General features: G+C 49.6%; 1 protein-coding gene and 1 long non-coding RNA gene across 6 annotated transcripts in view; one reads left to right on the forward strand and one right to left on the reverse strand.

Annotated features, from left to right (window-relative positions):
• Positions 1-8432, forward strand: part of CENPF (centromere protein F) — a 117029-nt gene extending 108597 nt beyond the window's left edge. For all 5 annotated transcript variants that reach the window (XM_030557525.1, XM_030557524.1, XM_030557528.1 and 2 more), the window contains 3 exons: positions 1833-2306; positions 3520-3713; positions 7847-8432. In XM_030557525.1, the coding sequence (XP_030413385.1) occupies positions 1833-2306; positions 3520-3713; positions 7847-8056 (878 nt within the window). In that variant the 3' untranslated portion in view covers positions 8057-8432. The remainder of the gene's footprint in view (positions 1-1832; positions 2307-3519; positions 3714-7846) is intronic.
• On the reverse strand, positions 1337-27880 carry LOC115649032. The gene is made up of 3 exons (XR_003999726.1): positions 27698-27880; positions 20536-20545; positions 1337-1351 (listed from the first exon to the last, which is right to left on the reverse strand). It is a non-coding gene; the product is annotated as an uncharacterized LOC115649032 (long non-coding RNA).
• Between the last annotated feature and the right edge of the window lie 15 nt (positions 27881-27895).

Consider the following 27895-nt stretch of genomic DNA (forward strand, 5'->3'; position numbering starts at 1 on the left):
TCAATTTTCCAGCTCTCAGGCTTTCCCTGGTTAGACCTGTTCGCCTCGAGGGAAAGTAGAAAGTACCGGTGGTTCTGCTCCCTCCTGGGCCGCAGTCAGGGGTCTCTGTCGGACACCTTCCTACAGTCTTGGGCGGGTCGATCTGCTCTATGCTTTTCCTCTGATCCCTCTGATACACAGGGTGATTTTGAAGATTTGCAGGGACCACGCATGGGTAATCCTGATAGCTCCCGCCTGGCCGCGCCAACATTGGTACACGTCACTCCTGAACATGTCCATTCAGGCGCCCCTGACGCTGCCCCTGCTCCCAGAGCTGATAACGCAGGACCAAGGCTCCCTCCACCACCCGAACCTGGAGCCCCTTCATCTCACAGCATGAATGCTCCATGGCTGAAGCCAGTGGAGATGCAGTGCTCCCAGCAGGTCAGACAAGTGCTGCTCGGTACTAGGAAACGGTCAACTAGGGCCACCTACCTGGCCAAATGGAAGCGCTTCTCCATATGGTCAGGTCAGCGAGGTCATGATGCGCTGGGGGTCCCAATCCCCATTGTCCTAGACTATTTGCTCCACCTCAGACTACTGGGCCTCTCCCTCTCCTCAATTCGTGTTCTCTTGGCGGCCATCTCGGCTTTCCATCAGGGAGAGGGGGGTACCTCGGTGTTTGCAAACCCACTGGTCGTGCATTTCCTCAAACGTATGGAGAGGCTATTTCCACATGTTAGTCAGCTGGCCCCTGCTTGGGACCTGAATCTGGTCCTCTCCACCCTCTCGGGACCTCCCTTTGAGCTTCTGGCTTCGTTCTCCCTGTTGTACTTGTCGTATAAGACCGCCTTCCTGGTGGCAATCACCTCGGCCAGGAGGGTGTCGGAGCTCGGGCATTAACATCCGAGCCCCCGTACACTGCCTTCTATAAGGACAATGTCCAACTTAGACCCCACCCGGCTTTCCTACCCAAGGTCGTCTCACAGTTCCACATGGGTCAAGGTATTTTTCTCCCGATGTTTTATCCAAAACCACACTGTTCCAATGAGGAGCGGAGGTTACATTCCCTGGATGTCCGCAGAGCCTTGGCTTTTTACATCGAGCATACCAAGCCATTCAGACGCTCGACTCAGCTCTTCATCTCAGTGGTGAATAGGATGAAGGGGCTTCCAGTCTCCTCTCAGCGAATCTCTTCGTGGATCATGACCTGCATTCGGGAATGCTACTGCATAGCTAAGATCCCTGTCCCTCTGGTCACGGCCCACTCCACTAGGGCGCAGGCCTCCTCTGCGGTGTTCCTGGCTCAGTTCCCGACTCAGGAGATTTGTAGAGCAGCCACGTGGCCCTCCATCCACACGATCTCGTCACACTATGCCATCACACACCAGGCTAGGGATGATGCAGCCTTCGGTGGTGCAGTTCTCCAGTCAGCAGTGATCTCCGACCCCGCCACCTAAGGTTAGGCTTGTGAGTCACCTACTTTGAATGGACATGAACAACCACTAGAAGAAGAAAAAACGGTTACCCATGTTTTAGTAACTGTTCTTCGAGATGTGTTGTTCATGTCCATTCCAATATCCACCCTCCTGCCCCTCTGTCGGAGTGCCGGCAAGAAGGAACTGAGGGGATGGAGGGTCGATGGGTCCCTTTATAGGGTGCCAGGGCCGACCCTACGGACGCTGCTAGGGGAAAATCTTCCGGCTGGCATGCACATGGCGCGTGCACACCTACTTTGAATGGACATGAACAACACATCTCGAAGAACAACAGTTACTAAAAGGTGGGTAACCGTTTTTTCCAGACTCTCCTTAAAGTTATTTGTACAGGTAATGACTCTTTCCTTTGATCAGGTGCTGATGAGGTTTCCAGTGCAGAAGAAATGAGGTTGAAGCTGGAAGAACTAAAGGAATCTGTAGAAGAGAAAACCAAGGAAGCAGAAGAGAACCTGGAAAAGTACTGCACTCTGATTATTAATTACTATAAACTAGAGGAAGCAAATGAGATGTTAAAAATACAGGTCTCTCTGTTGAATGCTCTGCTGAAACAGCCAGCAAATGCTGTTAATTCTCTTTCACAAAATTCAGATAATCCAGTAACACTTAACAATCAGTCAGTTACAGAGAAGAGGTCAAATGAAGATCCTACTAAGCTTTCAGGTAAAAGACAAAGATGCCAAGAAACCAAGGAAGTTGATGGGGAACCAAAATCCCCTATACCAGAGACTTTATCTAAAAAAATTAAAAAGGGAGCCATCTACCAACATTCACTGACCCATGAGAATAAGGAGTATGAGCCAGACGGACTCCCAGAGACGGTCAAAAAAGGTAATTGTTACTTCTTTAGACAACTGTCCACATTGGTGGGAAGTGTGTGCGCGCACACTTGTCTAAATAATCATGTTGTCATACATGTGATTTGGAAGCACTGTAAAAACTTGGACATCATTGGCCAAATTCAGCCCTGGTATAGGTTGCATAATTCCATTTAACTCAACTGCTTGTCAGAGCTGAGTTCAGCTTCATGTGCTTAAAAAAAAAAAAAAAAAAAAAAAGCCCTATTATACAATTAAGGCTATAAGGGGACTATATTTTTTGTTGTAGGTGTATGTAATTTCTAGTGGTTTTGTCTTTTGGTCTGTGTGATGTCTTCCCATCTGTACAGTTTTGTAGTATTTTGATGACAAAAACAAAACAGCCAAAAATTCTGAAAACCAGAGTCATAATATCAGGTTGTAGTTTTGAAAATCAGTCTAGATACATTTTGTTGACTTTGAGGCGCCTCCAAAAACTTTGCAAAAGCCCTCTGGCAAAAGAGAGGGATTCTAGGCCCCGCCATTCCCAATATAAAACACCTTTTTCTTCTGGTTAATAGGCAGGTGGAATATTTTTGATTAAACATTTTTGACTAAATGTTTTTTCATTGAAATGTGCTGTATTGTCAAAGCCTGAAATGTTTCACAGAGATGTATTGATTCTGACAAAGTTTTTGCTAGGAAAGTTTCTCAGATACAAAGTGGAGTCTTGCAGGGAGGAAGGCACGCAAATTGAAAACCTGTCATTTTTTATACAATTTCATTTTGTGAAAGTATTTGAAAGGCTTATGTTTTCATTCCGATCCAGAGTAAAAACAAATTCTGAAACCTTGAAAGATTTTGGAAATTGGAATTGTCACCCTCTGGCCATCTCTATTTAGAACAATGAAAGAGATATCATTTTGAGATGGAAATGATTTTCCAGTTAATGGTGTCCCTCTAAAGGAAAAAGATAATATTTTCTTGGGGAAAACTCTTTCTGTCATTTTAGTACAGGAGTTGTTGCACAGATCCGCACCTTTGCCTGAGTTCACATATAAAATTCTGGGAATTCAAGATAATCCTAATAATTCCCCCAGTATATTTTATTCTGGTGAGTAAATCTCATTTTACCTTCCTATATTATTATCCGTTGTCATCTGCAGCTTGAAATGAGTAAGATCAGGTTGATAGAACAATAAAGTAATTTAATTAGCTGTGGTTAATGGAAGCTGTTTATTTTTCAGGGTTTGCTGATATTCCTATTGAGAAAATCAGCCCTTATGTTTTGCGTAGAACAACTCTAAACCTAAGGACCAGTCCCCATCTTGCTGCCCAAAGCCAAAGATTGTCACCATGTGCCCAAAGTTTACAAAAAGGCAGGTCAGATAACCTTGCGGAGATCTCTAAACTGACAGCTGGTGGCAGCAAATCACCAAAGGTAACTAATCTTAAAAATGTATCTGAATGTGCAGGGCATGGGAAGTCCACATAATGTATTTATCTATCCAAGTGAGTTTGAAGATATGCCGTGTTATTCATACCTCCTTTATATCTGCTATGAATATACTGAAGACAAGGTCATAAATGTAAATATAATGAATAAAGCTTGGCGTAACAAAGGTCTGGGTATAATGGCAAACTTAAAATTGTTGGTATGATCAAATCTATGATCTCATGCCAAGTGCTCATTAACTTGGGAAATGGAAATGAGGTAAATCTTCCCACTTTAATGCTCATCACAAATATGTGATTGTTTCTTGAAAGGCCTGGATACCTAGAGCAGGGTGTGTGTGCGCGTGCATGTATGTATTACACACAAAAGCATTCAGATGTTCGGATATGCTGGAATTAAGGCGGCTTGTCCCAGTCTCTCTGCTCAGCCAGTCCCAGTTCTTCTCTCCTCCCATTAGCTCTGTCTCTGTGTCTCCTTCACATTTCTCTCCCCCCCCCCGCCTTGTCTCACAACCTTCCAGTCCCAGTCTTGCCATACTCCTTGTCTCAGTCACCCTCCCCCTCCCTGCCCCCATTTGCCTTTTGGCCCCTCCACATTTGAGTCAAGTATCTTCCTCCACCACCGTGCTTGTGCACCAGCTTGGAGGGGTCACTGGGAGTTTATTGAGAAAAGGTTCCTTCTCTCAGTTCTGGTGCCTGGACCAAAGCAGCTGGGAAGAACCGTTGCAGGGAAACTCTGTCTTTGATCCCTATAGCCTGGGCTGGAGCATATAAATTGCTCTGTGGGGATGGCACAGTGTGCCCTGTTTTCACATCCAGGAGCTGTGGGGAAATGGCACATGTGCAGTTGCTCTGTGGGGAATAGCTCGTGCACAGTTTGGTTAGCACAAAGAGCTGTGCAAGATTCACGTATACACAGCGAGGACGAAATCTTCAGATATTTTAGCTGCTAAAAATCTAAGAATCCTCTCTGACCATCTGTGAACTGTGATTTTTTTCAAAGGCTTATAACTTGGCCAAATTTGGGCAGGTTTTCATGGGGATGACAAAAGGTACATTCCTTGACACAAAGGCCACTTCTTCCAAGTCCCTGCTCCAGAGCATGGGTGCAGTTAGAGCTTTTCAAAGAAAAGCTGCCAGAATATTTTATTATGAGAAAAATGTATATTTCCCTAGCCTTGATCTTGGGAATGGCTTAACCATTTTGGCTGAAATTCTGCCTCTGGCCCCCATCCTCAAAGAAAAAGAGCATGAGGCAGACATATAGCATGGAAAATTTCAACCCAAACAACAACAGAAAACAGGGTCTTGTAATGGGAGGAGTACCTTAATAGTAAGTGATGCTACTAGCTTCACCTGTCCCTCTTATTGGTGGTAACAATTTTGGTTTTGCTGTTGTATTGCTGTGAACTTAGCCAATTTAAACAACACACAAAATCATTCTTTAAATAGCAATCTCTACAAAAACAATCATACTTCAACAAATTGTTTGAAGAGATATTCTGTTCCCAGAGTTTTCATTTTTAGGGCCTGACTCTAAAGTCTTTTCTCAGTCCTTATGCAAACTTGATTTGATTTTTTTCCTTTGCTTTTTATTATTGAGGACACTGAAATGAAAATTGATCTCTTTTTTTAGAAGTTCTGGTACAGAACGTTGTCTTAATGCTTGTATTGTGATAGCCTGAACCAGACACCGGTAACTGCATGTCTGCAATCTGAGATTTTGCCCATTGCTAGAAAAACACTGTTAGAGTGAAGGAACAATTAGAGAGGTAGCACACTATCTCTACAACTCTTGGGTCTAAAAAGGAATGCTTCCACATTCTCTGTTTTCAGTGGTAAAAATCATTTATTTTTAGACTTAGCCTTATATTTCTCAAGCTACTATTACAATGACAGAAGTGTAAGGACTGTCTTCCCTTTTTCCACTTGACATCAACATTTTAACAGCTTTTATTTTGATAAGTATTGGCACGAGAAGGATACATCCTGATGCTCATCTCTCACACAGGACCCACATCAGTGTAAGTGGGATCAGAATTGGGGCCAATTACCTATACTATCAGAAGCTTTGGCATTCAGGATTTCAATTGTCATGAAGCACACATTTATAACTACTGAAGTTTTAGCTAACTGATGCTAAAATCATGTCAGAATTTGGTGGGGAGTACAGGGGAGACAAGGAAGGGCAGTAGGGACTGGAATTTGGGATAACCAAAAGTATATATATTGTGAAATTTTTCAACAGTTTTACAAAGCTAGCGTTGAACATGTTGGATCATGCCCCGATATTAGTAAATTAATAGTTTGAAGTATAGTAGTATTAAAGAATAAGAGCAGATAAAAGGAAAAGTAATATAGTTGTTTAAGGAAACTTCTGCCTTATGATAAATAGGCATTTGTGTTAAATGAATTTTTTTCTGATCTGCTGAACCTTGTTGAATGAATCTCTGTAACAAGCGCAAGGCCAAAATACCAATTATCTAAGGCATGTACGGGGATTGAATATGCAAGTAACCAATTAAGAATGCTGTTCTGGGACAGAATGTCTGTACCAAAGGATGATAAGAACGATGGGAAAACAATGATGTTTTCTTAAACCAGACCCACTGATCTTCTCATCCTTTGGGAGCCTGATTATGCCTATGTAAATCTTTTAGCAATGGAAAGAGGGAAAAAAGAATTAAATCAAACTTGTTAATTCTGGATGTAAGAATGCTGAGTGCATGCGAGTGAGTGTTTGGGACAGGTAGCAAGTATCAGAGGGTAGCCATGTTAGTCTGGATCTGTAAAAGCAGCAAAGAATCCTGTGGCACATTAGAGACTAACAGACGTTTTGGAGCATGAGCTTTCGTGGGTGAATACCCACTTCCTCAGATGCATGTAATCAGATACATGCATCTGAGGAAGTGGGTATTCACCCACGAAAGCTCATGCTCCAAAACGTCTGTTAGTCTATAAGGTGCCACAGGATTCTTTGCTGCTGGGACAGGTAGATAATTGATCAGAAACTAGTACCACCACTATCAGTGGGCTGAAGATAATGCATGGCAGAGGCAACCAGATGACCTCCAGAGGGCATGCCGGATCCCACCCAAGTGCATCAAGGAGAGATAGAAGACTCGAAGATAACATATACCCATCACAGATGTACAATCTGCTGATCAAGCTGATTAGTGGTTATCCCAATCACAAATTCAGCATGATGTGGCAACTTCTATAGACATACACTGAACCAAAGTTCTATAAGAACTGAACTAGGGGACTGAGTTCTTTGAGTTTGGTTCTGTGACCACCCTCCAGGATCATCAGATACACATCTGACACGACTTGTCTCCACTCTCATGTCCAGGCCACCTGGCCAGTGACTTGGCACGAGCAACTCTTAGGCTGGTAACTATCACTGTCTTTGCAGAACCTGTGTGAATGCTTGTGTGAGTGAATGGTTATAATAACTGTCAAGATTATATCGTTGTATTTGCAATAAATGTGTTTTGCCATATCCCTCTTATTGGTATTATTTTATTAGTATAACAAACAGCATAACCAAAAATATTGTAAAGATTATATTAAAAATGTAGAATGACATGATGTTCTATTGAATATTTCATAATGCATCTGGACAAGATATCTTCTGCAGGCCAGCGTAAATGCTTCAGGACTAAACAACTTATTCAAGTGCTATTATAGTTATGGAATAAACTACAGGACATTTACAAATTCATTATGAAATATTGATAATTAAACTTAAATTGCATATCTCAAAATACAGTTCTGCGGATTAGTGACTGAGCAAGAAGAGACTAGACAAAGAACTAGTATGTACTACTCCTTAGCTTTGCCTATACCTTGTTATATCATGCATGTGACTTGCCATTTGTAAAACATGGATGATAATGCCCGTTCTAAACTTGAACGTGGTGAGGAGTAGATAGTTCTGTGTAGCACTGTTGTATTTTCAAAGTGATCAATATAAACACTGAAGATTCTTGCTTTTAGCATATGTCTGCTAATTCATTTTATTCAGTCGCTTGGAATGGGTCTTTCACTTCCTGCTGGTAATTAACAAGGTTCTCCAATACCACTAAAGCATGAGAATTTTTTTTGTTTGTATTGCAGGAGAATGATACTCAACAGTGCCAAGCAGAAACAACTATTGAACCCATGGAATCTCTTTCAAGATCTCCTCTTCGCATGAATAAGCAACTCCCAAAAGCTGTTGCTGAGACCTGTAGGGAGAATCTTAACACACACAAAGGCAGATGTTCCTTCAGCAGAAAAACATTACCTGATCAAAATGAACAAGAAGAAAACTGTATGGTGCAGTAAACCTGCAGTTATCACTTCAGATCAAAATAACCGTTGGAAGATAAATAGTTTTCATGACTAGGTATGAAAACTATATGCCTACTATTTTTTGTCAAACTAATTTGTATAATTCTTGGAACACTAAATTATTTTTACAGATCTTGTTAAACACTTACTGAAACCTATATCAGTAAAGCTATGTTGAAAGAATAGACATCCATTTTTATTTCTCAATATGTTGGTTATATAGGTGATCGTTGTACAGGGTTCTGTAAATAATTCTATAGAAACTTGTTTGAAATAGAGTTTAATAGAAATGCAGTTAAATACCAAACCACACATTACATTAGCAGTATTCTTTCTATATATAGATGTTTCATTAAATTTCCAAAACACATTTTTGAGACTGTGTTAATAGTTCACCTTGATCAATTGGTCCTTCAGCCATCGTATAGATTGTGCCGGATCACAACATGTCTTCCATTCTTCTCATATCATGGCCTTCCTTCTCTATGTGTGACCATGTCTTTTCACAATAAAATCTTCCCATCTCTTCGGAGGTCGGCCAAGTGGTCATTTTAGTTCCCGTGGGTACAACTCGGTGGCAGCTGCAGTCCCTCAATTGTCAGTGAGCCTCACTATATGCCCAGCCTATCGCATTTTACTATACCTGTTCTCAACAACAACGACGTGCACTCAACTCTGCTGTCTGATCACTTCATTGGGGTCTCGGTCGCAGATTCAAATTCCCAGACTACTACTTTCCATTGCCCTCTCCATGACAGACAGTTGCTGCTCCTCTGTCAGCGCCCATGTTTCGCTGCTGTACAACATTGCTGGCAGTACTGTTGAGTTGAAGAGGCTGGCGCATGTTGCCTTGTTGATTTTGTCCTTAGAGGACATCTTTGATAGATTTGAATGCTCACCAATGTGCTTTATTTCTTCGCGAGAGTTCACCTTCCTGATCATGGCGCATGTTAATTTTTTGACCCAAATAGACATATTGCTCAACTTCTATTTGTTCTCCCTTGATTGTTATTTCAGCTTTTGGCAAGATATCAGACCGCATAAATTTAGTTTTGGAGCAGTTAATTTTCAATCCGACTTGGCTGCTTTTTGTGTTGAGTTCTCGCAGCAGTTTCTGTAGTTTGACAGTATTGTTGACGATCAACACAATATAGCATGCAAATCCAAAATGGTTAAACTGCTCTCTGTTGATGTTGATTCCACCCTTCCAATTCATCTGCCTCATTACCATTTTGAGGCAGGCTGTGAAGAGTTTTGGTGAAACCGTGTCTCCTTGTTTCACACTGTTCTTAACTGGGACACGAAGGGGAGTATCAAATAAAGCAGGGGTCGGCAACCTTTCAGAAGTGGTGTGCCACGTCTTCATTTATACACTTTAATTTAAGATTTCACGTACCAGTAATACATTTTAACATTTTTTAGAAGGTCTCTCTCTATAAGTCTATATATTATATAACTAAACTAATGTTGTATGTAAAGTAAACAAGGTTTTCAAAATGTTTAAGAAGCTTGTGTGGGGAGTGCAGGCTGGCAGCAGGCTGAGTGGGGCCAGTGGCCAGGACCCCAGCTGGCGTGGGGCTGGTGGCCAGGACCTTGCTGCCGGTCTGGGGTTCTGTCCGCTGGCTCCTGCCACCCAGAGTCCTAGCTGTCAGCCCCGCTCAGCCTGCTGCCGCTCTGGGGTCCCAGCCATGCCCACATAGAGTGGCTACCTACCTTCTTCCTGGTTCTGGCCTATTCTCTTCCTCTCTTTCTGCACTGAGCTGAGGGTGGGGTGCACTGATCACAGGGCTGAGGGTGAAGGAGCAGCTTGGGGTGCAGGGTCTGGCCAGAAGCTAAAAGGAGGGAGGGGGCTCAGGGTTGGGGCAGGAGGTTTGGTGTGAAGCACTTACCTGGGCAGCTTCCATTTGGTGTGAGGGGTGCAGGTGGGAATGTGGTGGGGGGGTGCAGGAGCTCCCATTTGGTGCGAGGGCTGGAGGTAGGGATATGGGGGGTGCAAGAGTTAGAGCATGGCGTGTGGGGGGGCTGGGTATGTATGGGGAGTGCAGGAGTCAAGGCAAAGTGTGTTTAAGGAGGGTGCAGGAGTCGGCAGAGGGCTGGGGGCATGTGAGGGGGTGCAGGAGTCAGCATAGAGTGGGGGGGCTGGGTATATGTGGGGAGGGCTGGGTATGTGTGGGAAATGCAGGCGTCAGGGCAGGTTGTGTGTGAAGAGGGTGCAGGAGTCAGGGCAGAGGGCTGGGGTGTGTGAGGGGGTGCAGGAGTCAGGACATGGGGTCATGGGGGGAAGGTGCAGAGGTCAAGGTAGAGGGCTGAGGGATGGGCTGGGATGGGGAGGTGCTCCCAGCCCCCTGGCCTGCGTGGCTTACTGCAGGGGGATGGAGAGAGATGCCCTGATTCCCCCCACTTCCCCAAGGCCCTGCTCTTGACTCTTCTCTGCCTCCTTCCCGGTCTGAGCAGTGAAGGTGCTGGGACTCCTCTTCTCCCTTCCCTCACAAGGGACATCAGTGGCAGGGAGGGAGAGAAGGGTGGGTGCGACGCAGCATGCTGGGGGAAGAGGTGGGGGAGGGGAAGCTTGCTTCTACCCCCGCCAGAGAGCAGTAGGCAGAGTGAGGAGAAGAGCGGGCTGGGCCGGGCAGGATTTTTAATGGCACACTGCTGCCTGCAGGGGTCCCAGCCGTCGGCCCCGCTCAGCTCGTTGCCGGGGCCAGCAGCGGCCACAGCGTGCCATTACAAATCAGCTCGCGTGCCGTCTTTGGCATGCGTGCCATGGGTTTCTGACTCCTGGTCTACACCTAGCTGGAGGCTGAGCAAGCAACACTTAGCTGGAGAGTGAGCAAACAGTGACTTCTCCCCCCTCTGCCCCAGTGATTCTAGTTTCTGAATGAGAAGGACTCTGAATTGTCTTTGATTTTTGGTGTTGCTGTGCCAATGCTTTCCTGATGCCATACGTGGCGCTGTCACTTTAGCGTTAATGTTTATAATTATGTAAATTAGACTGAACATATTTTCTGGAGCTAAAGATCATTGCTATCCCTCTGTCTCGGGAACATCTCCTAGGGGATTCTTCACTACAAGTTCTTGGGGGAACAAATATTATTTCTTTGAGTGATTGCACGTGTTTATTCCAGTGTAGCTGTGAGCATGACTCATGCGCAGTTGTCAGAGTACTTCTTCACTGAGCAGTACCTGTCAGGGTGGCTCAGTTGTCCTCTGCTGTTGTGTGCCACTGGTATAAGGTTGTCACCTCCCCCAACTCCTCTCAGTTCAGGGGCAGCTCTTTGGTTTTTGCCGCCCCAAGCACAGCAGTCATGCAGATTCGGTGGCGTTTCTGTGGGTGATCTGCCAGTCCCGTGCCTTTGGCATGCCCTCCACCAAATTGCCACCAAAGCCGCAGAATCAGCGGACCTCCCGCAGGCATGCCGCCAAAGGCGGCCTGACTGCTGCCCTCACAGCCATCGGCAGGCCACTCCCGCGGCTTGCCGCCCAATGCATGCGCTTGCTGTGCTGGTGCCTGGAGCCACCCCTGCCTCAGTTTCTTCTTGTCATGAGTGACTACTGTTTGGAGTGCTCCCAGGCTTGCTATCACTTTTTTAGCCCACCAGCTATGCTTCTTTCATGGCAGGACATGATAGTGGAATCCTTATGGTGGGAGGACTGATGCTTAACGTCAAACACCAATCAGTTCCCATCATAGACCCTACTGCCCGTGCTCCCCGCTTTGCGACGTTGTCAGTGGGCCCTTCTTAACTGATTCCAGACTGGGCAAGGCCGCTGTGCAGCCAACCAGCATTGTTGGGGTTTTCGAGACAATCCAAGCTGCAGCTGCGGAGCAGATCAAACAATGATACATGGTGTCGAGGAGTGCCCGCTAGCCAAATTTAGAGACGGGCTCCGAGAACTCCACTTGACCACTAAGAATGCTATTTCTTGGCTCAGCGAATATGCAAATACTAAATAAATAAGTCAAGTTTATTTCCCTCATTCTTTTTGTATATAGTCTGTTTTGTCATTTAGTGGCTAGTAGTTAGATATAATGTACAGTTAGTGATAGGCTTCAGTTTTTAGGTCCTTTTTGGACCAAATTTGATTCATGGTACCTGGACTTGTGCTGGAGGCATACCTCGCTCTCTGGGGTTCAAGGCCCATTGGTCATGTGCCAGGCCATTGTCAGTCAGTGACCCATATCCCAACTACCTAAAATATTTGGAGGAGCTCCATATCAGTGACAAGTGTCACACTTTTGTAGAGGGTTTAAGCCTTGCTTTAAAAGAGCAGTGAGACTTAAGTGTCTCCTTATGGGGGTGGCCCTTTGCCCTTCAGTGGAGCCATCAGGTTCAGAGAGTACTCTGAGTGTGGCACCATCAGTACAGAGTGCACCTCCCGAGAAAGACCGACTCAGGATGTGAGTTCATGCTGATGGCAGAGGAGGGCAAGCTCATGGCAAGGACAGCTCTCCAGGACAGCCTGGATGTGGCAGACTCAGCAGCTTGATACATGGCATCTGCCATATCTATGAGGAGATATCTGTGGCTGCAGTCTTCTTGTCCTTTGAGGGGGTCTCCTTCCTTTTTGGAAAACATGGACAATAGGCTGCATAGTCTAAAACATTCCAGGACAATACTGAAGTTGCTTGGAATTAACATCGGTGACAACTAGGAAGCAGTTCTGGCCCCAGCTGGTTCCCAGCTATCAGAACTTTATATCACTGTCCCCGAAGAAAAAGAGGCAGGAATTACAGGATGCAACTGCTGCACTATGCCTCTTCACCACCCCCCATCAGCTGCAACAGCAGGTTCTTCTGAACCAACAGCCCAGTCTAACCATGCATTTAGCTGGGTTTGTCAAGGATCGCATACCAATATTAAAGACCAATTTGTTCCTACCCCTATCTTTGCCAAACATCTATTCACACTTTTTTCATGCGTGGACTCAGACTGTTGGCATTTCCTACACCCCATTGCGCTCAGGGCTGGCTTTAGGAAGTGCGGGGCCCAATTCAAACAGTTTTGACGGCGCACCAGCAGGGATGACTTAAAAAAAAACACGTAAAAAACCGGGCTTGTACTCTCCGGGAGGTGTGCCAAGTCTTCGGCTGCACTTTGGCAGCAGGTCCTTCACTCGCTCCAGGTCTTCAGTGGCACTGAAGGACCGGCCGCCAAAGACCTAGAGCACCGCCAGGTGAATAAAAATTAAAAAGGCGCCTCTAGCCAGGGAAGGGATTCTCACTGGGGGCGGGGCCCTCTTAGGCACAGGGCCAGATTCAGGGGAATTGGTGGAATAGGCCTAAAGCCGGCCCAGATTGCGCTCCACCGGTAGCTCCAAATCAGTGCCCATCAGTTTGGGAGTTATCTTTCCTAGGCGGACCTCTTCCCTTAACCTCCTCCCACCCTTCATCCCTGCAGCATCTGCCTGAGCCTGGTTCTTGCACTGTCAAGCGAAGGGGCTGGGTAGAAATGCCGAGCAGCTCACCAAGATGAGGGTGCAGCTGCCTCTGGCGCTGGAGCGGGGTAGAGAGAGGGAGGGGGAGATGCACCCAGTGGCTGGGATACACTGGGGGAGAGAGAATGAGAAGAGGAGCAGGCACCCACACACACAAGCAGAGAGCAAGGAAACACACACACACACACACACACAGTTCTCGAGGCACTCAGCTGCACCCAGAGTCAGGCACCCCACATCCAGTGCCTGAGACAAAGTGACGGAGCAGGGGGCCACGTGAGAAGCAGGCACCGGTGCTGAGATGCACATGGGAGAAAGACAGAGGGGCCGAGAGGAGACAGGCCCCCGCCCACACTGACAGAGGGAGGGATGGGGATACACAAAACACACTGAGTGTGACAGACACACCTCAGGGACTGGCAGCCACAGACTGAAAGAGGCTGATACCCTTGGTGCCTGAGCGAGTCACACATACAGGGTGATGACACACAGATGGTGATCACACACACACGGTGATCTCGCACACAGATGGGGGGTGATCTTACCGTAAGATCTATAAGATTCTTACACACACAGCCAGGGCCATCACACACACACACACACACACACACACACACACACACACACACACGTGACTGTTCACAGGGAGAACGCCAAGCTCCGCTTGGAATCTGAGTGTAGCAACAGCAAACCCGCCCTGGGTCTGGGACTTTTCTCTCTCTCTCTTTCTTTTTACATTTGGTCAAGCAGCATCTACCTAAGCCCTGAAAAAATGCCTGCCCGTGAAGCGAGGAGAGGGCGCCGGGTCTGTAAATAAGAAGTGAGTACTGGCACAATGGCGTGTGTTTCTAGATCACAGTCTGTCTGAATGCTGCATGCTCCCTTGCTTTCCCAGTGCCTCCTCGCAGGAGGTACCCAGGGCTGCTCACTCCCCCTCTTCGCCCCTTTCCTTCCTGCGCCTCCGTCCTGGATTTTGCAGGCTCGGTTAAGCACCCGCCTGGCTTTTGTTTCTATCACTTCTCTTTTGTCTAAGGTGGGTGTAGCTCCCCCTGTCCGGGAGGGGGAGGCTGGGCTCCGGGCTCCTACCTGGACCATTTCTCCAGCCAAACCCCGCTCTGCAAGGATGCCTTTTGCAAGCGCTTTAAACCCAGCGCATCTTTGCGAGCTGGCTGCTGGGGAGAGGAGCAGAGGAAAGGGGCCAGGGCTTGTTCTGGCTGGAGCATCCACTGAGTGGATCAGTTTTGCTCCTCTCTGGGGTGTGAAAATGTCCTTGTCGACTGCATTATCCCGTCTCCTGGCAAGGTGGATGTGCGTCAGCAGGGGAATGGGGAAGTTGATGGGAGGTTTGCGGAGCATCACTGGCTGGATCAGTTTAGCGCGCCTCGCGGCCATCCTGTTCTCCTCTGTTAGCTGCATTCTGCGGGCTGCAGGGGGAGTGTAGCAGGAGAACTGGTGGGATGGGGGCAGGTCTGCCCTTCTTCATGGTGCTGGGATGCGTGTGTGTCTGTCTGCAAGTGTCGAAGCCAGGCAGAAAGAGGAGCAGTTTCCTAGTCTACAGCACAAGACTTGGTGTAGCCTGAGATGCCCCCAGTTTTGGGTTTGGAGACAGAGGGGTCGTGATAATATAATACAAAAAATTCCAACTGGCAAGGGGAGCTCTGACTGAAAGGAAAATGTGATGGCGCTCCATCCCACCCCCCGCCCCATCACAAATCATGTCAACCCGAGGAGAGAGCGCAGCTGGAAGGAGCAGTTATTAAATCAGGTGTCCTTCCCAAACTTAGCCACACACACATCGATTTTTGTCCAGGGGCATATCAATAGCCTCATACGATGTTCCATGCCCACTACACTCCAAGGGTATTTACATGCTGGTCTGGTGCTCCCGGTTAGTTAGAACCAGATTCTCGTTTTCTAGTAGCTGAACAGTAACTATATCACAGCTGTGCACCGAGACACGAGCGGAGCTTTTTCATTTAGGGGCTGCCTTTTCATCCTCTAACCCATGCCCCTGGGGTTCAGGTCCAGTGTATTAATCTCTTAGGTCTGCCTTTCTTCTGACCTGTATTGCCCGATTCTGTTAGAATGTGAGCTTCTCTAACCCTGTAGGTTAACCTCCAGCGGGTGCTCGAGAGAAGATCCTATCCCTGTGGAAAATGACACTCCCTCCCTCCTCTGGGGGCATGCTCAGCTTCCAGAGACCTGGGGAAGAGACTTTGCAATCTACATTTGAATCTACATTCCCCACAACAGCTGAAAGTGGTGTTGCAGCCATTCAAAATATGTGAATAATTTTAAATATTGTATTGTTGTTGCAATCTTCCCTCAGGAGACCTTGAAGTGTACTTGGTGTGGATTATTCTTATATAATTACTAGTGTAGTTATTTGTAATCACATGCCTTATGGAGCTACTTGATGACACACTCAGGTGATCATTACTGTCCCAGTGGGTTTCTTGTAGCAGTAAAAAATCAAATATCCTATAATAAGATGATTGACTTTTCCAATGGACATGCCCGTGTGTTCCTGGTAATTCCTAAAAGGGTTTAGCCAACACTTTCAAACTGTTAGGATTAAGAATGAATCATTTTTATAGTTACCTGTGTGGGGAATTTGAAAGTGAACTGCAAATGTTCTAAGAGTGTCTGAATGCAGAGTTGAAGGTTTGTAAGACTTAAGGAAAGCGCCCTGTTTTCCTGATTGTTTTTTAATGCTGAACTAAAATGTAGTCTGAGAAGCATATTGGCAATGCCTAAGCTTGTTCAAGATGTGAGGATGCTCTACAGAAAAATACCTTTTTATATTGATTCAAAGGAACACAAGAAAATCGGGAAAACGCTACATGTTAAAACTGCACTTGCAGAGTATTTATAGAGGACATATATATATAGTAAACACAGTGCAAGTATGTGTATGCATGTGTGTACATATAAATAGCATATTATTAGTCCTAGCAGTAGCTGAAACCAGTCATTCTGTAGTAATATAACACGATGTAAAAGTGAAATGCATTTAAAGACAACTATCTATGAACTCTATTTTGAATTAGTAGGATCTCTGTAACCTTCTCACAAGAAGGATCCACAGCTAAATACACCTCTAACCAACGCTGTGAATGTTAACATTCTTTTTCTGTGTTATTAGTGGTGGCACCTGACTTGCTAGATTCCAAATCTGCCACTCAGAACTCCAAACCACGGCTATCATTTTCTTCAAAACCCGCAGTGCTCTCGTCATGATAGGAATGTGATTTGGCTATTAATGTTATGAAATGGAAGACAGTCTCAATGATTTTTCTGGTGGTTGTTGTATATTTAATAATTGGAGCTACTGTCTTCAAAGCCCTGGAGCAGTCACATGAAACTTCCCAAAGAGACACCATTGTGATTCAGAAGCAGATGTTTTTATCTGAGCGTTCCTGTGCGAATGCATTGGAGCTCGATAAAGTAATTCAGGTCATTCATGCAAAAAAGGAACTTTGTTCCTATGTTTTAGAAGGATGAATTCTTCTTCGAGTGCTTGCTCATATCCATTCCAGTTAGGTGTGCGCGCGCCCCGTGCACATTTGTTGGAGATTTTTTACTCTAGCAACACTCGGTGGACCGGTAGGGCGCCCCCTGGAGTGGCACCACTATGGTGCCAAATATATACCCTCCGCTCCTCAGTTTCTTCTTACCGTCCATGTTGGTCGTTGGAACAGTGGAGCGCAGCTTAGCTGATCTCTACCTCCCTAGCAATTCGCTCGTTTCTATTGTAATTGTGTATATAGTTCGATTTCTTCAAGTATAGTTAGTATTTAGTTATTAGTTCTGTAGTAGTTATTGTAGATAGTTAAGAGGGATCAGGGTTTAGCCCCTTCCCCTCCCCCGGTACCGGGGCCCATGCCCGGTTCACCGGGCTTCAAACCGTGCTCAGCCTATCATAGGCCGATGCCCACAGGAGACCCTCACGACTCCTGTCTTAAGTGCTTGGGTGAATCCCATCTTACGGACAAGTGCCGCATCTGTAAGGCGTTCAAGCCCCGGACTAAAAAAGAGCGGGACATTCACCAAAAACAACTGCTGATGGAGGCAGCATTGACTCCCCAGTCCTCGGCACCATCAGTGGCACCAGGAACAAGTGCCTCCTCGGCACCGGAGCGCACGCCAACAGTGAAGGCTCCTCGACATCAGCCATCACCCGCTCAAGCTTCCACCGAGCACCGTTCACTCTCACCACGGAGCAGGAAGCACAAGCTCCTGCGGCTGCTAGACCTACACAGCAGTCCGAGCGCTTAGCCAAGTCGGACCGCCTGGCACCATCAACTGCCGCGGCACCGATGTCCTCCGCACCGTTGATTCCGGCCTCGCAAGAGCCGTCGAGTCCGATGCTTACCAGCTCCCCGGCACGCGCCGTGGTTGAGCTTATCGTGCCCTCCATTCCAGAGACGTTCTCCATGGCACAGGACTTGATTGCCTTAATGGAGCCTGAGCTGCCTCAACCCCTGGCGCCGCCGGTGCGGGTTCCTCAGTCCATAGGCAAGCCGGCCCTCATGAGACCTTCTTCGCCCAGTACCATGGAACGTCGCTGGTCTCGATCCAGGTCCCACAGGCACTCCCGGTCCCACCATCGATCCTGGTCTTGCGACTGCTCGCAGTCCCGGTACCGTTCCCCATCGAGGTACCGGTCGTACTCGCGGCACCGTTTGAGGTCCCAGTCACCGTCCAGATCTCGGCACCACTCACGGCACCGTGCTTCTTGCAGCCAATCTCGGCACAGCGATTCCAGGCACCTGTCAACCTCCCGATACCGCGCTGATCGCAGGTCCTGGTCCCACTCCCGGCACCATCATGACTCTCGGTACCGTTCTCCGGCACCGCGTAGGGACGGTTCGAGTGGATGCAGAGACCCACATCAAAAGGTCTTCGCCCCCCCGTGGCCGTCTCGTCATCCGTCGATCTCCCCCCATGCAGACACTGCATCATATGGGGATTCGGATAACCACCAGGGACCTCATCAGTGGCCCTTTTGGACACCTTGGGCCTACCACCAAACCCAAGGTGATCCTCATATACCACCGCGCTCCGGCCCTTCTGAACATCGGGCACCAGAGACCACTGTGAGCAGACCTCCCCCGGCAGGTACGGAGTAATCTCCAACCCACGTGCCAGACCCACAAGATCCGCCGCCTCAGGACATCCCCCAGGACCAGGAGTCGATCCAAGACCCGCTGGTCCCTGGGGGTTCATCCTCTTCCCCGGATGAAGCGGTGGCGGGGACGTCTACATCTGGACCGTCCCCAATTGACCTCAGGTCACACTAGGACCTTCTGTGCCGCTTCGCCCTCAATATCAACTTGCCCGTAGAGGAAGTTCCTGAGGTGGACGACCCAGTTGTCAGTATACTGTCAGCAAAGGCTCCAACCAGGGTGGCCCTCTCTTTCATCTGCTCGATCCAGGCTAGAGCGGATACCATCTGGCAATCCCCGGCATCCGTACCGCCCACAGCCAGAGGGGTTGAACGTAAATACATGGTACCATCCAAAGGGTACGAGTACCTGTATGTACACCCTCCTCCTTGTTCATTGGTGGTACAGTCCATCAATGAACAGGAGCGCCATGGCCAGCAAGCCCTTGCGCCTAAATCAAGGGAGGCCAGGCGAATGGATTTGTTGGGGAGAAAGATCTATTCCATCGGAGGCCTCCAACTCAGGGTGGCAAACCAGCAAGCCCTCCTGAGTAGGTACAGCTATAACACCTGGGAGTCAGTAGGGAAGTTTGTAGAGCTCGTCCCGCAGGACTCCCGCCAGGAATTCACAGCTCTCCTGGAGGAAGGGAAAAAAGTTGCTCGGACCTCTCTCCAGGCCTCGCTGGATGCCGCTGATTCGGCAGCTAGAACCGTCACCTCTGGGATTGCCATGCTGCGTATATCGTGGCTGCAAGTATCAGGCCTGCCACCTGAACTTCAGTATACTATACAGGACCTACCCTTTGATGGCCAGGGCCTCTTCTCCCAGAAGACGGACCCTCGACTACAGAGTCTGAAGGACAATCATGTAATTATGCGTTCGCTGGGAATGCATACGCCGCAGACTCAAAGACGATCTTTCTGGTCACAACCTCAGCGCCCCTACCCCCCGCTTCGACCAAGGCAGGACTTCACCAGAAGGTGAGGTCGTACCTCTCACAGATGACAGTCTGGACCTCAGGGAGGTAACAATTCCGGTCCCACCAAGCCATCGGCGGGACTGAAGCCAAACTTTTGAGGGTGCGCCCGAGAGCACTGTACCAATTACCTCCCAGGATCCTTTTCAGTTCGCCAACCACCTTGCCGCGTTCCTCCCTGCGTGGTCCCAGCTAACTTCGGACCGTTGGGTCCTCCACATGGTGGAGTGTGGCTACCGTCTTCAGTTTGTTTCAACCCCACCTTCCCACCCTCCTTCCTCATCCCTCTTCAGGGACCCCTCTCACGAGCAACTCCTTCTGCAGGAGGTTTTGAGGCTCCTTGCAATGGGAGCTATAGAGGAGGTTCCAGAGAAATTAAGGGGCAAGGGGTTCTATTCCAGATATTTCCTAATTCCCAAGGCAAAAGGGGGCCTCTGGCCTATCCTGGACCTGCGAGAACTGAACAAATTCATGAGAAAGTTCAAGTTCTTCTTTGAGTGATTGCTCATATCCATTCCAGTTAGGTGTGCACGCCATACGTGCACGTTCGTCGGAAGATTTTTACTCTAGCAACTCCGGTGGGCCGGCAGGTCACCCCCTAGAGTGGCGCCGGCATGGCGCCTGATATATACCCCTGCTGGCTCGCCCACTCCTCAGTTCCTTCTTACCGCCGTGTCGGTCGTTGGAACTGTGGAGCGCGGCATAGCTGTCCTCCACGTCCCTAGCTCTCCATTGTCTCGTGTTCTAATAGTTGTATATAGTTATAGTTGTAGTTAGAGTTTTTAGTATTAGTTGTTAGTTGTAGTACTTGTTGTATATAGTTAGCGGACTTGGGCTCTCGCCCTCCCCCGCGCCCGGCGCCGGGCCCATGCCCGGTTCGCCAGGGTTTAAACAGTGCTCGGCCTACAAGAAGCCGATGTCAATGAACGATCCCACGACGCCTGCCTGAAGTGCCTTGGGGAATCGCACATCTCTGAAAAGTGCCACATTTGTAAGGTGTTTAAGCCAAGAACAAAAAAGGAGAGGGATCAGCGCTTAAAGACCCTCTTAATGGAAGCAGCGCTTAACCCTCCAGCCTCGACGCAGAGCGCCGGCTCCGTTCCGGCACCGGGAAAGCGCCGCGGCACCGGCCTTCCCCGGCACTGGGTCCCGAAGCAAGGCCTTAGACGTCTGCCACTCCAGCCAAGCAGACGCGGACGGACCGTCCGGCACCATCTACTGCCGTGGCACCGATGCCAGGGATTCCGTCGAGTCCGGTCCCTCTCAGCTCCCCCATAAGATCTGGGGTCGAGCTAGTGGTTCCCTTGACGCCGGAGACATTTGCTTCGGCTCGGGACCTGATTGCTTTGACTGAGCCTATGCTACCTCAAACCCCGGTGCTTCCGGTGCAGGTTCTGCAGTCAAAGGGCAAGCCTACGGCCATGCGAGCTCCATCTCCGGGTTCACCAAGCAGGCACCGATCCCCATCAAGATCCTGGCACCGTGGACGATCTCGGTCGGGACGCCGCTCGCAGTCCCGGCATCACACTCTCCGCGGCGGTACCAGTCGTACTCGCGGCGCCGGTCCTCTTCACGGCGGTCCCAATACTCCCAGCACCGCTGTGGCTCGAGCCACTGCTACCGGCACCGAGATTCCAGAAACCGCTCCCATCGTCGGCGTTTGACATCCTGGTCGACCTCCCAGCACCGCGCTGGTGGTAGGTCCCGGTCTCGATCCTGGCACTGGTATGACTCCCAGCACTGGTCCCGGGCACCGAGGAGGTCGCCGTTGTCTAGACTGAGGGACCTATATCAGTCCCGTTTGGCTCCACCTTGGCCATCCCGACAGCCGTCTGTCTCCTCTCAAACAGACAGCACGTACGCTATGGACGCTGACAGGCCTGCTGCTCTCTTCCAGGATCCCCCTCCTGAGGAGCATGGACCACAGCAGTGGGGCTTCTGGACCCCCTGGGCATATCATCAAGCCCAAGGGCCGCAGCAGGTTCCCCCACGTCCAACAACATCAGAGCACAGGGCTCCGGAGGCCACATTGTCTCGTCCTCCCCCATCCCCTGCAGAGGAGGGATTGTCTCACCAGGGGGATCCTGACCTCCCTCCAGAGACAGAAGCATTGCTCCAGACAGAGCATCCTGCAGATCCGCTCCTGCCGGGTGTCTCCTCATCATCCTCCCCGGATGAGGCAGTGGCTGGAACAACATCCACCAGCCCTCCTTCGCTCGACCTCAGAGCGCATCAAGACCTCCTCCGGCGCGTGGCTCAAAACATGAATTTACAGGCCGAGGAGGTCTCAGAAATTGAGGATCCGGTGGTGAGCATATTGTCTGTAGATGCTCCCACTCGTGTTGCCCTTCCCTTTATACGGACCATTCAGGCCAATGCCACTACCATCTGGCAGTCGCCAACATCAGTTCCCCCTGCGGCACGAGGCGTGGAACGCAAATACATGGTGCCCTCGAAAGGGTACAAGTATCTCTATGTCCACCCACCCCCATGCTCCCTCGTCGTACAATCTTTGAACGAGAGGGAGCATCACGGCCAACAGGTCCCGGCACCGAAGTCTAAAGAAGCGAGGCGCATGGACCTGCTTGGCCGAAAGGTCTATTCTGCGGGTGCTCTCCAACTTCGAGTGACCAATCAACAAGCTCTCCTTAGCCACTACACTTACACCTGAGTGGCAGCGGGCAAATTTAAGGAGTTGCTTCCACAAGATGCACGTCAGGAATTTGCGGCGATCCTTGACGAGGGCAAGAAGGTGGCACGAACTTCCCTGCAAGGGATCTCTCGACGCCACAGATTCAGCCACCAGAACCCTGGCTTCTGGCGTGACCATGCGCCAAATTTCCTGGCTACAGGTCTCTGGTCTTTCTCCGGAGCTCCAATACACCATACAGGACCTCCCGTTTGAAGGCCAGGGCCTGTTTTCGGACAAGACTGACCCCAGGCTGCAAAGCCTTAAAGACAATAGGGTCATTATGCGCTCTTTGGGGATGCATACACCAGTCACCCAGCGCAGACCCTTCCAGCCTCAACAGCAGCATCGGCCCTACCCTCAACCTCGCCAGAGGCAGGACTTCGCCAGACGCCGAAGTAGGAACGGCCGGCGTAGACAATCGGGCAACCAAGGGGGGCAAAACCAGAGCTCCTCCAAGGCTCCCTCTGGCCCAAAGCCTTCATTTTGAAGGTGCACCCAAGGGCGCTGCACCAGTTTCCCTCCTGGATCCGTTCCCGCCCTTCTCCAACCGTCTTTCGTTTTTCCTCCCGGCGTGATCCCGACTGACATCAGACCGTTGGGTCTTATGCACATTACAAGCTGGATACCATCTGCAGTTTGTTTCGCGTCCTCCCTCCCGCCCCCCTCCTTCGTCCCTCTTCAGGGACTCCTCTCACGAGCAACTCCTCCTTCAGGAGGTGCGGACGCTCCTCGACAAAGGAACCGTAGAGGAGGTTCCAGAAGCCGAGCAGGGCAAGGGGTTTTACTCCCGTTACTTTCTGATCCCCAAAGCGAAAGGAGCCTCAGGCCTATCCTCGACCTGCGCGAACTCAACAAATACGTTGTGAAGTTGAAGTTCCGTATGGTATCCTTGGGGACCATTGTCATAACCTTAGTCCCAGATTTGGACCTTAGCGTCCAAAACATGGGGGTTAGCATGAAAACCTCCAAGCTTAGTTACCAGCTTGGACCTGGTACTTGCTGCCACCACCCAAAAAATTAGAGTGTTTTGGGGCACTCTGGTCCCCCTGAAAAACCTTCCCTGGGGACCCCAAGACCCAAATCCCTTGAGTCTCACAACAAAGGGAAATAATCCTTTTTCCCTTCCCCCCTCCAGGTGCTCCTGGAGAGATACACAGACACAAGCTCTGTGAATCAAAACAGAGTGACTCCCCCTCTCCGTTTCCAGTCCTGGAAACAAAAGTACTTTCATCTTCACCCAGAGGGAATGCAAAATCAGGCTAGCAAATCCAACACACACAGATCTCCCCCCCTGATTTCTTCCTCCCACCAATTCCCTGGTGAGTACAGACTCAATTTTCCTGAAATTTCCCAGTAAAGAAAACTTCAACAGGTCTTAACAGAAAGCTTTATATAAAAAGAAAGAAAAATACATACAAATGGTCTCTCTGTATTAAGGTGACACAATACAGGGTTAATTGCTTAAAAGAATATTGAATAAACAGCCTTATTCAAAAAGAATACAAATCAAAGCACTCCAGCACTTATATTCATGCAAATACCAAAGAAAAGAAACCATATAACTTACTATCTGATCTCTTTGTCCTTACACTTAGAAACAGAAGATTAGAAAATAGAAACTACTTCTCCAAAGCTCAGAGAAAGCAGGCAGGCAGAAAACAAAGACTCAGACACAAAATTCCCTCCACCCAAAGTTGAAAAAATCTGGTTTCCTGATTGGTCCTCTGGTCAGGTGCTTCAGGTGAAAGAGACATTAACCCTTAGCTATCTGTTTATGACAACCATTATCCCATCCTTGGATCCTGGAGACTGGTAAGTCACCCTCGACATGCAAGACGCATACTTTCATATAGCCATCTTCCCGCCGCACAGACGGTTCCTTCGGTTCGTGATCAACCACTGCCACTATCAGTTCGCAGTCCTCCCGTTCGGCCTCTCCATGGCCCCAAGGGTGTTCACCAAATGTATGGCTGTAGTCGTCGCCCACCTCCGTTGCAGCCGCATACATGTATTTCTGTACCTTGACGACTGGCTGATTCGGGGGTCATCAGAGGCACAAGTCCTCAGCCATGTCCGCATGGTCAGCAGTCTCTTAGAGAACTTGGGTCTCATCCTCAATATAGAAAAGTCAACGCTAATCCCCACTCAGAGGATAGAGTTTATTGGAGTCCTTCTGGACTCGACTCTGGCCAGAGCCGTTCTTCCTCTATCAAGGTTCCAGATCTTGACGGCCATTATACGATGACTGCAGACAGCACCCTTGACCTCTATACGCACGTGCCTAACTCTATTGGGCCACATAGCGGCTTACACGTTTGTCACGCGGTATGCGCAGCTTCGCATGAGGCCCCTCCAGTCCTAGCTCATCAGTCAGTACTGTCCGGCCCGGCACCTTCTGGACGCGGTTGTTACCGTTCCCCGGGACATATTAGGTTCCCTGAGGTGGTGGCTGGACCAGTCCGTGGTATGTGCGGGGCTGCCGTTCCATCCGCCCCAGCCTTCGGTGTCCCTGACAACAGACGCCTCAGATCTAGGTTGGGGGGCCCATTTCAGAACCCTACGAACACAAGGTCGGTGGTCTCCTCACAAATTAGCCGTCCACATCAACGTACGGGAACTGAGGGCAGTCCGCCTTGCTTGCCAAACATTCCATCTTCAACTTCAAGGTCGCTGTGTCTCGGTATTCACCGACAACACAACGACCATGTATTACATCAACAAGCAGGGCGGCATGAGGTCTTCTGCCCTGTGTCAGGAGACCGTGAGGCTCTGGGACTTCTGCATAGCCCATTCCATTCACCTCATCGCATCCTACCTTCCCGGGGTTCGGAACACGCTGGCGGATCATTTGAGCAGATCCTTCCTTTCCCACGAGTGATCCCTTCACCCGGACATTGCCCTTTCGCTCTTCCAGAGGTGGGGATGTCCTGAGGGAACAGGAAATGCCAGATGTTCTGCTCCTTTCAAGGCCGGGAACCAGGTTCAGTAGCAGATGCCTTCCTTATCCCCTGGATGACGCATCTGTTCTACGCATTCCCTCCGTTCCTACTCATCCACAAGGTCCTTCTGAAGGTGCACAGGGACAGGGCTTGCTTGATCATGATAGCTCCAGTGTGGCCCAGGCAACATTGGTACTCCATGTTGCTGGACCTGTCTCTAACCGACCCTGTCCCCCTGCCCCTTCACCTGGACCTGATCACCCAGGACCATGGCAGGCTACGTCACTCAGACCTGCAATCCCTGCACTTCACGGCGTGGCTCCTGAGTGGCTGACCCAGTCCGAGCTCCATTGCTCTACCCCAATGCGGCAGGTGCTCCTGGGCAGCAGGAAGCCTTCCACCAGAGCGACTTATTCAGCGAAATGAAAGCGCTTCACCTGTTGGTGTGCGGAACGCAGTTTCCTTCCCGCTGAGGTCTCTGTTGCCATTATCTTAGACTACATCTGGTCCCTTAAGGAGCAGGGCCTGGCGATATCATCTCTTCGGGTTCATCTGGCGGCCATCTCCACCTTTCACCCAGGGGAGGATGGCCGATCAGTGTTCTCTCACCCTATGGTGACGAGATTCCTTAAAGGATTGGAGCGTCTCTACCCCCAGGTGCGACACCCTATCCCTACCTGGGACCTGAACCTAGTTCTCACCCGGCTCACGTCCCCTCCATTTGAGCCATTAGCGACTTGCTCCCTTCTCTATGTCTCCTGGAAGACTGCCTTCCTGGTGGCCATCTCCTCAGCCAGATGGGTGTCGAAGCTCCGGGCTCTCACCGTAGATCCCCCCTATACGGTGTTCCACAAGGACAAGGTCCAGCTGAGACCGCACCCAGCCTTTCTCTCCAAGGTGGTCTCAACCAGGACATCTTTCTCCCTGTCTTTTTCCCAAAACCCAACTCCTCCCGCAGGGAGCAGCAGCTTCACTCGCTGGACGTCCATCGAGCGCTTGCTTTTTATATAGAGAGAACCAAGCCATTCCGCAAAAACCCCCAACTCTTTGTGGCGGTAGCGGAACGGGCCAAGGGGTTACCTGTTTCCTCTCAAAGAATCTCCTCGTGGGTAACGTCCTGTATCCGAGCCTGCTATGACTTGGCTCGTACTCCTCTGGGTAACGTGACTGCGCACTCTACCAGGGCTCAAGCGTCAGACAGCTTTCCTTGCCCACGTGCCCATCCAGGAGATCTGTAGGGCAGCGACCTGGTCCTCCGTTCATACCTTCACTTCCCATTATGCCCTGGTCCAGCAGTCCAGAGATGACGCGGCCTTTGGCTCCGCAGTGCTACACGCTGTGACCTCTCGCTCCGACCCCACTGCCTAGGTAAGGCTTGGGATTCACCTAACTGGAATGGATATGAGCAATCACTCGAAGAAGAAAAGACAGTTACTCACCTTTGTAACTGTTGTTCTTCGAGATGTGTTGCTCATATCCATTCCACACCCGCCCTCCTTCCCCACTGTCGGAGTAGCCGACAAGAAGGAACTGAGTAGTGGGCGGGCCGGCAGGGGTATATATCAGGCGTCATGCCAGCGCCACTCTAGGGGGTGACCTGCCGGCCCACCGGAGTTGCTAGGGTAAAAATCTTCCGACGAACGTGCACGCGCAGCGCGCACACCTAACTGGAATGGATATGAGCAACACATCTTGAAGAACAACAGTTACAAAGGTGAGTAACCATCTTTTCCGCATGGTGTCCCTGGGAACCATCATCCCTTCCCTGGATCCCGGAGATTGGTACGCTGCTCTTGACATGAGGGACACATATTTCCACATCGCGATTTACCCTCCACACAGAAGGTACCTACGCTTTGTGGTGAATCGTCAACATTACCAATTTGCGGTCCTTCCCTTTGGCCTCTCCTCGGCCCCTCGGGTATTCACGAAGTGTATGGCGGTAGTCGCTGCCTCCCTCTGCCGTCGTCGAATACATGTCTTCCCATACCTCGACGACTGGCTTATTCAAGGGACCTCCGAGGCTCAGGTCACCGCTCATGTAAACGTTATCAAGGACCTATTCACCCGTCTAGGCCTGATTATTAATCTGGACAAATCCATTCTGTTTCCTATGCAGAGGATAGAATTCATAGGGGCCATGCTGGACTCCAATCTTGCAACGGCCAGTTTGCCCCCACAGCGGTTTCAGGCTATAGTCTCCCTCATACAGCGACTACAAAGCTTCCCAACAACCTCTGTCCGCACCTGCCTCGGCCTCCTCGGTCACATGGCTGCATGCACTTTCGTTACAAAGCACGCGAGACTGCGCATGCGTCCTCTTCTGACTTGGCTCGCCTCAGTCTATCGTCCACGCAGGGATGCCATAGACATGATAATCACGGTTCCACCAAGTGTTCTGGGCTCCCTCGACTGGTGGCTGACGCCCTCCCTGGTGTGTGCCGGTCGTCCGTTCCATCCGGCACAGCCCTCGGTGTCTCTGACAACAGACGCTTCCTCTCTCGGCTGGGGTGCTCACTTAGGGCACCTTCGCACCCAGGGCCTTTGGTCCTTTCAGGAGCTGGAGCTTCACATCAATGTCCGCGAACTGAGAGTGGTCCAACTGGCATGCCAAACCTTCCA

Source organism: Gopherus evgoodei, chromosome 3 (genome assembly GCF_007399415.2).
Source record: "Gopherus evgoodei ecotype Sinaloan lineage chromosome 3, rGopEvg1_v1.p, whole genome shotgun sequence".
Taxonomy (NCBI): domain Eukaryota; kingdom Metazoa; phylum Chordata; order Testudines; family Testudinidae; genus Gopherus; species Gopherus evgoodei.